The sequence below is a fragment of the Malus sylvestris genome, chromosome 9 (assembly GCF_916048215.2).
Source record: "Malus sylvestris chromosome 9, drMalSylv7.2, whole genome shotgun sequence".
NCBI lineage: Eukaryota > Viridiplantae > Streptophyta > Magnoliopsida > Rosales > Rosaceae > Malus > Malus sylvestris.
This window is the reverse complement of record NC_062268.1, coordinates 20,634,407-20,646,641: the sequence shown is the minus strand read 5'-3', so window position 1 is coordinate 20,646,641 and position 12,235 is coordinate 20,634,407. Positions and strand designations below refer to the sequence as shown.

The window sequence follows — 12,235 nt, the reverse complement described above, 5'->3', positions numbered from 1 at the left end:
TTGCAAAAAGAGCAATTCCCTTTTAATTTCTTTAATTTGCTTAATGTAATTTATTTTCATTTCTTTTACATTGAGCTCTCATTTGAGTGTAGAGGTTGATAAGGTAGGCGGCTGCGTGGATTCTTGCTCAAAGACATGTACCATCAAGAATACATGAGACCAGACGAGGATCCCTTCCGGATTCTTTTTGTGAGGATCCAAGGGATTTTCATATTCTATTTGTTTATTGTATATCGTACAACCAATTTTATTTGGGTATTGTTTTTGTTTAATTTTAAATAAAAGATTTAAAGTGATTTCTAACCCCACAATATACGATGAACGGATATGAGAAGAGGATCCAAATCCAAGCATCGAAGATTAGGGTTTGGTTAATTAATGGTAATATTTTTGCATATGGGTCATAAATCGATAAAATATTATGTGAAGCTAAATTGAAATTAAAAACCATACATTACCTGCAATTTGTATAATTTGTCTTGATCCGACTTGTTTATTTGAAAAGTGTTATCTATAAGTTCACGGGTTTACCTACTGCTAATACCCATGTGGGTTTATTATTTGTAATGATCAACCACTTCTTTTAAAATATATTTTCCTCAAATTCATGGCATGGCCAAACGGATCATTATATTTAGTTGAAGTTGTTTTATTTTTATGTTTTATATCATATGATATTTTAAATTACTTTAACTCGAGAGATGAGTTTCAAAGTCATACATAAGGAGAGTGAATATACTATTGATCAACTGAATTAACCAACGTAAGAGTGATACCTTGATTTATTATTAATTTTTTTTCTTCCGAAACAAACTAAATTCACCGATATTCTGAAAATACACACCCAAAGTGGGGACAAGTGGTACCACAATAGTATAGCCCGTGAGCTCGTTTTAAGGTCGAGACAAGATGATAGCATGTGAGGATGCAGATCCTTCCGGAATCTGTAGTGATTATATATAGATGATAGTGTTTTACTAGGTTATTATATCATTGGGTTAGGCAAAAGTCAAAATAATCTAACAAAAGCACAACGGATCCCAGCCTTCTTCAATTACCCTCCAATCTTCCATCCCTCTCTAACCCCAAAACGCCAATTTCTATTTATGTTTGTTAATTAAATCATTGGTATAAGTTTGTTGATCATAAAAATTATAAAACCTACGTCATTCTTATCAATGAGGGCATACCAATTCACAACCGAGTTTGGTCTAGTGAGTAGAATAAATGTGGTGGTAGTGTCGAATGCGGTGCTGACTTCTGTACTTGAATGACTACAGCCGATGAAGGAACATCTCTCGCCCTAGGGTTTTAGAACTTGAAGACAAGGTTGCCTAGTTCACTGCGAAGTTCAGGATCACCTGTACCAAGTTCGGCTGCCTCAACTATATTCATGAGAATAGAAGTGCGTTGAATTGGTATCAAGCTATAGGGGCACAGATAATCAAAAGAGATGATCGTTTTTATGGTGAACATGGTTCGGCCGTCTAAATGTCGAACTACAAAACGCACTTGAGAGTAATCAATCATAGAAAACTTCACTCCAATGGGAAGCTAATGAAGCGACCTTTTTCGGCAAAGGAATCGAAGATTCTCCTCTGAACTAAAACTTGGATAGATAATCAACTGGACTAGAAGTGATGTTCCACCGAGCTGAAGGTACTTCCAGAGCGATTAGTTCTATGGCTCCAGTGATGTTCTAACAAATTGAATATGTGCCGATGGAGGGGTTAGGTTGTGAGAATGTTCAGTATAGAGTGAGGGTTTCACTTAAAGCGTTTAAGTTGCTTGTTGAGTTGAAGGGGATTTTCAAGTTGCAGAACCTCTTCTATATATAGGATACCTTCGTGATAAACAAGTATGCCTAGGTAGAGTCCTAATGGGACCATGTCACTCGTCATTTTCCTGAATATTCTTTCTTTATCCCATTTAATTCCTTGAATAGCCTAAACTCATTTTCATCCAGTTTCGGCTTCTTTGATTCCAACTAGGATTCTGAACTTGACACATTATGTGATTAATTCCTTCTTATCTGATCAAGAAAGAATTCTGATCCTTGGGACAATTAGCATTTAATCAAGCTTTATTCTGGTCCTTGGCAATTTCCATTTGCCTAGGACTCATCTGATCTATATCCACTATTCTAAAATCGACCTAGACGGCCATCTAGGCGTTGGGCGGTGGAGGACTGAGTCGATTTAAGCCAAAACATGAAGAACAATGGGTTAGGGGGTAGGTGGTCTAGGCGACTTAGGTGTGGCTAGGTGGTTCAGATCTAGGGTTCCATTTTTTTGTTTTTGAATTAAGTTAAAGGGTTTTTTGGGTAGCCAACCCAAAAAGAACCCATATTATTTATCTTGCCCTTTTGTGTTTCTCTTCTCCATGTCTTTCCGCACGATCCTATTTACATATATTGATTCATTGAATCATTGATTAATCTGTGATGAAAGATGTTGTCAATTTTAGATTACGAAGTATTGAATTTTAGAATTTGGTTTTGGATTTTTCTTATTTGTGTTGCATTAGTATGTGATAATGCCAATAACATAATGGCTTAAGTTTTAACTTTTCTAAATTCTCAATACAAGTATATTTTTTTAGAGAGTAAGTAGGCACCTATTTATATGTTATATAATAAATTTAACTAAATCTGTCTAGGTCCCCACCTAACCGCCTAGGTGTCAGGCCCCAGCTTGCCACCCGGCTAGTGGCTAGCATCTTTTAGAAACTTGTCCATATCTTATATTAATCCTCACACAGTCCTATTCTCATAAGGACTCAATCAAATCAACTCTTTCGTTGGCTAAAACACTAGTGGCCTGAGGGATCTTTACTGGCACATGTGGTATGCCCCATCTAATTGATTATTTGATTAGTCAGGGATATAATAATAAATTATGCCCTTGCGTGTTAAATTAAGAAGTATTATGAATTGCTAGATTTTTCGTCTATGTAGATAACATAAATTTCACTAAGATTTCGGAAGAGCGTGATCAATCTGCCTTGCACCTAAAGACGAAATTTGAGATAAAGGTTCTTAAGAAAACTCATTTATGCCTTGACCTGAAGTTCATTGTTCTAACGGTATTCTGGTTCATCAATCGAACTACACCCCAAAGGTGTTACATTCTTAATATACCCATGATCATCCACGCTAGATACAAAGGAGACCTTTGAAAAAGTTGTGGAACCCGAAGTTTTGTATCTAAGTTCAACATTGCGCTTTGTTGAACTTAGCTCATTGCATCAACAAGACATCTCCTTCGTTGTTGATCTATTTACCAGATACATCAATGCACCTAAACAAACCATTGAATTGCCATTAAAGACATTTTTCTGCTACCCTGAAGGTACTACAGATTTAGGCTTATCCATACACATCCTGAGAGGATCCAACCCTCATGATCTTCAGAACGATGCTTGCCTTGCTTGTTTTGCTGATGATGATTACTTATCAAACATGCACAAGGCACGTTCCCAAATGGCTATGTTTTTACTGTTAGGGATACTGCAATATCTTGGATGTCCACAATATAGGCCTTAGTTGCGAAATCTTCGAATCATTTCAAGCTCACTGGACCTTACTACGCCACGCATGAGAGGTATGGTTGAGAGCTCTTGTTGAGCAAAATCGAAGTACCTACGATTTTTTATCCATCATTGAGTTCCAATAACAATCTATAAAGACAATGCTACATTTTATCGACCAAAGCAAGACATGATGCATCAAAAAAGTCAACATCAAGCATATTGCGCTTTCTTACATCAACAAAGCATCAGAAGATTGAAATCAAGCAAATCAAAAGATAAAAGACAACCTTGTTGAAGTAGCTTATATTCTTCCCACTCAGAGCGATTAAAAAGAACCAATTAACCTCTCGATAAAGCATCCTCCTACCTCTCCCGACACATAACACAAATGAAATCAGGAGACTCTTCAAATCAAGTGAGAACATCTTAAAATACAACAAAGCGACATATAGATAATGCGCTACTTTGTTTCTTATATCATTGTATCACATGTTACGCCTCTTACATGTTAAAAAATATTTTTAATGCACTAATTAAGAAGGTTTAACTTTTCAGATTTGACCATGCCTTCATCAACAACCCTTGATCAGAGAAACTATTTACTAACAGAATTATGATTTTTAATTTTAACTGTTACTAGCAGATTCATTAGTAATCACATCTGCTATTCTCCAACCAAGCTTAAGCTTCTCCAGCACCATCTCGATGCACTGGATTGTGCTTTAAGCCTATTTATCTCTTATATTTAAGAGCAGTGAATCTTTCCTAACTTTCGTTTTTGAGTGGAGTTGTTCAGAGGTTAGGTGATGGTTTTTATGTTTCTTGAAGTTTGTGCACATGACAAAGGGAACAATAAGAAAGAAGCTTGATCTTTATTGGAGAAAACTATCGGCGACTGCAAGATCATCATAAGGTAGTGTGGTCTTTTGCTTGTGATGCCTTTACAACGAATCTACCATTTGTAAGATTTATTTGAATGTTGGTCTTCCATGACTACTGTTCTAAAAGTTTTCGCCTAGAGCCGCCTAGGTTCTATCTAGACGCTAGATGGTTGGTCACTGTCCCCGTTAATGCCTAAGGCGTTTAAAAATTAAGAAATGACGTTTAGACCTGTTAAGGCACCCACCTAGGTCACAACTCATTTAGACAGAAAATATATCACTTTCTTTTTGCATTTTATTTTTTCAATAAAATTGTAAGAGATTTGTTGCATACTTAAATAAACACATTATATTTTCATTATGTTCCAATACTTCAATATATATATATCATTATATTTTACAGTTTATGATGAAATTATATATATATTTTAAGTATAAGTAGACACTTTATTACACGAAATATAATAAATTTACTTAACTCCGTCTAGTCCGCCTAGACGCTACGTCCCAGCCTGCCGTCCAACTAGCGCGTAGCTTCTTTTAGTTACAAACTAGAGTCACGTTCTCCTAGTCACCTAACTATTAAGGATTTATGGCAATCTACCTTTGAATTAGATATCTAGTGTTGAGACTAAAATAAAGCATATACATTTTATTCTTTATTGTTGGATCAAATTTAATAATGAACGATCATGTGTTCCTTGGCCAACAGGTGACCAAACGAACAAGACTCTAATTATAAAAAAAAGGGAAGCGCTAGAAAGGAAAATGAAAGGGTGGGTCAAGAGAAAGGAGGGTGGTAGGAGTGATCATAGATCTCCAATAGCACAAGGTAAAACGGTAAGGGTATCTCACAGACAGCAGTTTTAACACATTACATATGAAGGGACCAACCAACTATGAGACTCTGTCGAGCATTCAACGTCCCAAAGAGCTTAACACAGTCTGACTTTAAGTTTATCCAGAATGTGTTAATACGGGTCTTCCGAATACTAGACTGAAATTAAAACTACAGCAAAATGGGCAGGACTCTATAACTCTGCTACAAAAGGGCTTCGGAACTGCCGGACTCTAAAACAACTTCGCTTTCTTCCCAAAATGGGGCAAGGACAACAACAGGGCAAAGTCGCTATAGGAAATGAAACTCAGCAAGCATTGACATAAGCTACCTTTTCAATCATCTGATGCCTTGGGAGAATTTTCTGGAGTCTTCCTAGCTGTAGGTGCCTTTCCTTTATCTTTATGTGCTGTAACAGCAGCACGAAATTCCTCGACTACGGAACCATCCTTGAACTTCAAAGCAAAGGTGGAAAGCCCATCCTTCTTTTCATCGATGCTGTTCATGCAGGCAAATGTAACACCTTTCTTCTCCATGTTTGCGAGCTTCATGTCTGGGTAAAGGCTTGCATTCAGAATTACCTTTCTAATTCCCTTCAGTCTCATAACAAGTCTGGCTTTCTCAGATTCAGATACATTAACTTTCAGATCACCCTTTCCACGTTCCTTCCAGCCTCCATCAATAAACTCAAACAACGCAGCATCAGCAGTGAAAACCACTTTCTCATTTTCTTCCCCAGTCTCAACTGCAACCTCTTGCATTTGCGGGAAGGCAGCACCATCACTCTTAGGTACAATTGAGGGGCCTGATGTGCCAAAGAGTGAAGAACTTCCATTACTCGAGAGACCAAAACCAGAAGGCTTATCAATATTTGATCCAAAAAGTGAACCAGAGCCAGTACCCAATGTGGACCCATCCTTTGAAATAAGCCCAAATGAAAAACTAGATGTGGAGAACCCGGTTCCAGAGATATTTGTGAAGGCATTTTGGCTACTCGAAAGCTGTTGGAATGAGCTCAACGAGTTACCTTCCGGACTTGGATCTACATTTTCGCTTTTGTTATCTTTGTTATCTTCATTATCTTTCTTATCTTCAATTTCAGCCTTTTCCTCTTCCTCATTTACCGTCTCACCCCCATTTGTCTTATTTTCACCCACATCTGGTTCAGGTTCCGTTGCCTCACTGGAAATTTCATTGTTCTCCTTCACAACGTTCTCCTTATCTGCTGCAGAGTCATCCCCAACTTGATCAGCCTGTTCAACCTTGCTTTCTGGCTGCTTATTATCCTCATCTGAAACTCGTGTCTCACAGGCAGGTGGTGAGCTAGCTGCAGCTTCAGCAGGGGCTGGACTTTCTTCTGTTGGAGGAACCAAGCGTATACCAGCAAAAGGATTGGAAGTATTAGCAGTGGGGGCAGATGTAGTCTGCTGGCAACGAACCTTAACAATTCTTCTGGTTGCCAGCACCTCCTCACTGGCCCTCTTGAAAGTTCCTGCCTCTGGTTCAGAAGCATCGTCCTCGTCATCAAGGCCTGGGTTATCCCGAGAGAGTTCCCTCCCAGCAGCTCGCTTCTTATTAAGTGGAAGAGCATTTTCCAAATCCGCCATTGACAAATGAATTAAGAAAATAGGATTAACGAACCAGGATAACGAGTATTTGGGAAGCCAATATCTGCAAATCATCATAAATTATACTTGTTCACAGAACCCAGATGAACAGAAAACCAAAGATACTAAACACATAGATTATTTACGACCAAATGCAGATAAAACTAAACGGGTAAATTTATTTGAAAGAACTAACAGCATTGAGTAAAATTGCCAAGAATTGCAATACACCGTGTCTAATCAAAGAAAGCTCCGATTATAAGAATCTTAAAGTGACAAACAAAGGAAAGAAAATTCCATGTCATTTGAAGAGTCAACCACATTTATCAACAGAACACCAGAATCTTTCCATAACAGAGTTCAACCAACGGTGGACTCCATATAAGAGGGCAATCAGCTACAAAAGAAATTCATATCAGAACAACAGAGCTCGTGACAGCTTGGGATATAATGTTTTATAATTTTTTCCAATAACTTAATAACGGAGATGCGACTTTTCTCCTCTTCATATATAACTTGAAGCAAAAGACATTAAACATACGCGATTACAAAACAATACATTTTTCTTATCCAAAATTGTTTTATCATATGCATACAGGCAATGGACGATACAAACTGAAGGCTAATAACTGAACCCAAAAACATATATCAGAACAGAATACAAGTGCACATATATTAAGATATCAAGCCAAACCCCTCAACTGAAACATCGGAATTTGAAATTTGGAAAACGCAACAAAACATCAAATGAATCGAATACATCCACAAATTCTTATAGCAACAAGGGCGCGAGAATGCTAAAGAAAAAGTCTCCAAAACTCCATTTAACTGCCCGAAAGGTACTTTACTCAAGAGTAGAAGTATTATAAAAAATAGTTAATTTGGTACTAATCAATTTTTTGGTTCGTTCCCAAATAATAAATAATTCCAAAACCTAAAATACCATAAATCCTAGCTAATAACAACATCGAATTAAAAAAAAAAATCTCTATCATTTCTTGGCATACTCTTTTAGCTACCGACAATTTCCTCAGCCACCAAACAGGGAGTTAACAGCTAAAACCCTACTTTCCCACAACATTCCAAAAACAAAAACCCTAATGTGCTGGGTGGTCATGATTCAATAAAACCACAAAGAAGCCATATAAGCCACCAAGAAAAATGAATCCAAATATCACAAAAAATATGAAATTACATATGAAATCCCAAAATATTACTCAGAATCTAAGTGTATCAAACTGAAATTGCAAAATCCCCAATTCAAAATTGGGAATACAAGGATATGGACTTACCGGGAGGCAAAGAGACGCAGAAGCAGAACCTAGAGAGAGAGAGAGAGAGAGAGAGAGAGATCCAGAAATAAATAGGTGATTTTAATTTGTGTGCTTTTCGAATTGCTTGTGTATATAAAATGTTGAATTGCAGAGATTTACTGGGAAATTTTTGGGTACGAAAGGTTTAATTTTTTGATTCAAGTGGGAACCCAAGGGATTTTATTGTGCGTGGAGACCTCTTTCTCACATGTGGTTTTATAGGATTTGCGTGTGATTTCAGGGTCAGTGCTAAGTTCTTGGTCCGAAGATTTTTTATTTGGGCTTCCGGAAACTACTGGGCCGGGAACAGCATATGTTGGAAGGCCTCCTTTTGTGTATTTTTAATATAAAGCATTAATTCACACTAAATTAGCAAAGATCAGTGATGGAAATGTGTTGAGCATGATGGCGTGTTTTCGAACTTCATTAGTGGCTAATCTAGCAAAATCTATCGTTTGACAAAAAAACAAAAAAACAAGTAGTTTCTCTATCTATATTAAGCTAAAAAATGCAAGTTGCACCATTGAATAACAACTCTAATTCCACCTTTCCACCTCCTGGTCAAATATAGGTTCGTGCTGCATAGCTGGGGAGGAACTTTAAGCTCAGGACTCCTTTTATTTGCTAATATGATGGCAGTTCATAGTTCAGTAAAGATTTTAAGTGGGTTCGCTTGGACTATGCTATGTATGAATGATCTTTTATTTTTTTTTATAAAAGATCCTGGTCCTTTATTTATAGTTCTTGCATTAACCGGTCAGGAATTAGGTGTAGCTATATCACAAGCTCATGTTTCTACGATCTCAATCTGTATTTACTTGAATGATGCTACAAATCTCCATCAAAGCGGTTATTTATTTATAATTGAACAAAAGCGAGGTTCTGAAAGAAAGAAGGTCTACTTCTTTTTTAGAGTTGAAAAAACACTCAAGGAAACCGTGAAGTAAAAGAAGAAAAGGTAGACGACTCCTACTAAGAACCTAACAGAACAAGCAATGCCCCATTTTCTTTGAGAGAGTCTAGTATGATTACACTCCTATTCAGGATATAGTATGTTATCATTGTTTCCTATGATAATAGATCAATAAAACGAGGTTTCGAAGCAAACAAAGTGAAGAAGTGAATAAGAAGTGAAGTGGTAAAGAGGTCGCATTAGAGAGAGCCGAGTCCTTGTATCTAGGACTGATTATAAACTAGCTAAATGCAAATGCGAAGCTTAATGCCTAGCTCCAGGAAGATTGTTTTCCACTCTTTCCCTTGTCCGTGATCTCGGCTAGTAATTGATCTTTCTGTAACCGACCTTCCCTAATCATAATTGATTAATCTTCCAAGCCACACACCTTTATCCATCCCAAGTTAATTAAGCAGTTCCAATGTGAATTGAATAACACTAACCCTTTGAATGTTTCAGTCGCTAATGGAGCAAGAATGAAAACTAGGGGTCACACACCTAGTTTAACATTGAGTCTGTAGAACTATCAGTGGGAGATGACTTTTTACATATTACCAATGACTGGGTGTGAAGCTTTGCTGGGAGCGACTTGGCTAAGAACATTGGGAGACATTGTTTGGAACTTTGATAAAATGACAATGAGATTCGGAATTGGAGTACAAAGTTACAAGGCATTCTACCACATGAATGCTAAGTTAGTAAGCTTAAAGAGAATACCAAAACTTCATTAAATGAGATTTACCTTATTCACCTGAATATAAGGATTAACTCTTTACTACCCACTATGAGTAGCAAAACCATAGTTTCTCTACCTTCTTAACATTATCTGTTGATGCACAAAATCAGCGAGGACTTTGGTACAACAGAAAGTGTTAAGTTTGTGACTTTCGTTAGATTGCTCCAGTCACTAGTGTGGATAAGTAAGTAAATGGATAAAGACAGGGAAGCAAACACAAGATGTATGTGGTTCACCCAGATTGGCTACGTCCACGGAGTAGAGGAATTCTCATTAATTGTGAAGGGTTTACACAAGTACATAGGTTCAAGCTCTCCTTTTGTGAGTACTAGTGAATGATTTAGTACAAATGACATTAGGAAATATTGTGAGAGAATGATCTCTATTTATAGAAGAGAGTTTCTAGTTTCATTCTAACATTAACACATGTCGTGTTGTGATTCGCTTCTGATGTTGACACGTGTCGCGTTATGATTGGCTTCTGATGTCGACACGTGTCGCGCTGTGATTGGCCTCCTGGTTGAAGGGAAACTCTTCTGGGTCTTTGACGGTATAACGTTGACCGGTGCTCAGTAGTTTCGGGATTGGTCAAGTATGGTACAAACAGTGCTGCCCTAAGTTCCCGAGTGAAGGAAGCTTTTCGGTTAGGGACTTGCAAGATCCAAGCCATTGAATAATCACGAAACTTCTAAGTACCGAAGTGTGGTATCATTTTCACTTGCCTTATCTGTCTCATACGTACATGTGGCATCTTCTCTGGAAGTACTTTTCCTCTATCCAGGGGTGGTATCTTTAACCGATGAAGATGCACAAGGTAATGTATCAATTTCACTTGAAGCTTACTTGTAATTTCAGATTTGATCAAGTGCGATACAAAACCTTATAGTAGTTGTCCCCTAAGTCGCCGAGCTAGGAGATTTGCTGAAATAGGTAACAGACAAGGTAAGCAATCAGACTTCCAAGCAAGCAACCTGGATCGGAGGTTCGACTTCGGCTTCCGGTTGATTGTTCTCCTTCTCCTTGTGTCGTAAACACCAACAAGGATAAGGAGAAGCAAATGGAGAAGAGATGATATGAGATACTTTTGCTTTTAAAGGAGTAACTTTCCACAGGCTTATTCTTGAACTGGGCTAGAGGGTTTTCTGGTTTCCTCCAGAGTATAAGGCCGACTCAAGAATTTGAGGGTCAAAACAAGTCCATCAAATCAAGAATGCATTCGACCTTGATGATATGGGATACTTTTGCTGTTGACGAAGTAATAGATGAATCGGCACGTGTTCTGTTGCGCTTGTCTCCACATGCTTCCTTGTATCCTTCTCACTTGCCCTATCTATTCCTCAGGCAGATATGGTATCTTTTTTGGAAGCATAAGATGTTGAAGATGAGTACTCGAGAGCAATGCCAAGTAAGTAATCAGGCAAGGGGTTCCAGGCAGTCAGTTCCTGACTAGAAACTTAATTCCAAGTGCTGACTGATTGCTCTCTTTCTCCTTGTCTGGCAGGTAAGAACAAGGATAAAGGAAAAGACAGGGAAAAAGCATGATATAGGATACTCTTGCTTTTGACCCTGATGATATGAGATACTCTTGCTCTGGTGTGGCTAGTTTGCATAGGTATTATTGGGGGGAGGAAAGCTGAGTATTTCGAGAGGCTTCGTTGGGAGTGCCCTCTTAGATATGAGGAAGGGTTAAGCATTTTTGCAGGTCTGCCTGTCCGTGGAGGATAGAGGTCGACATATATAGGAGTCTTCCTAACAACAAGTAGTAATGTTATTCCTTTACCCTTCTTGGTCATAGCAATGTAGTGGGAGTTGCAAGCTTCACGTGTTTTAACTTTGTCAGAGCACTTTGAAAAAGTGGTATGTGGTATCTGGAAAGCTGCTGTTATGTGTGAAGATTGTAGACAAGCATTATCCAAGGAAATCTGGCTCTCGAAGTTCGGAGAACGATGCCTCTTCGGTTTTCGAACAAGCAATCCTGTCGGGGATCTGGCTCTCAAGATTCGAAGAACGGTGCCTCTTCGATTTTTGAGAAAGCAATCATGTTGGGAGTCTATCTCTTAAGATTCAGAAAGCGGTGCCTCTTCGATTTTTGAGAAAGTAATCATGTTCGGAGTCTGGCTCTCGAGATTCAGAGGGCGGTGCTTCTTCGATTTTTGAGCAAGTAATAATGCTATTCCTTTACCCTTCTTAGTTATAGCAATGTAGTGGGAACTGCAAGCTTCACATGTTATAACTTTGTTGGAGCACTTTGAAAAAGTGGTATGTGGTATCTGGAAAGCTGATGTTGCGTGTGAAGATTGCAGACAAGCTTTATCCAAGGAAATTTGGCTCTCGAAGTTCGGAGAGCTATGCCTCTTCAGTTTTCGAACAAGCAATC

At 38.1% G+C, this 12,235-nt stretch overlaps 1 protein-coding gene across 2 annotated transcripts; it reads right to left on the bottom strand.

The window, feature by feature from the left end:
- Nucleotides 1-5,209: 5,209 nt before the first annotated feature.
- Nucleotides 5,210-8,376, bottom strand: LOC126634053 (nuclear pore complex protein NUP50A-like). 2 transcript variants are annotated; one of them, XM_050304543.1, is made up of 2 exons: nt 8,150-8,376; nt 5,210-7,254 (listed from the first exon to the last, which is right to left on the bottom strand). In XM_050304543.1, the coding sequence occupies exon 2, from the start codon at nt 6,933-6,935 to the stop codon at nt 5,586-5,588; it is 1,350 nt and encodes a 449-aa protein (XP_050160500.1). In that variant the 5' UTR covers nt 6,936-7,254; nt 8,150-8,376; the 3' UTR covers nt 5,210-5,585. The 2 variants fall into 2 exon arrangements, with proteins under 2 accessions (XP_050160500.1, XP_050160501.1); XM_050304544.1 differs by having other exon boundaries at nt 5,210-6,921.
- Nucleotides 8,377-12,235: the final 3,859 nt, after the last annotated feature.

Excerpts from the sequence above, each read along its gene's own strand:
- LOC126634053 (XM_050304543.1), bottom strand. The coding sequence starts at position 6,935 with ATGATGATTTGCAGATATTGGCTTCCCAAATACTCGTTATCCTGGTTC.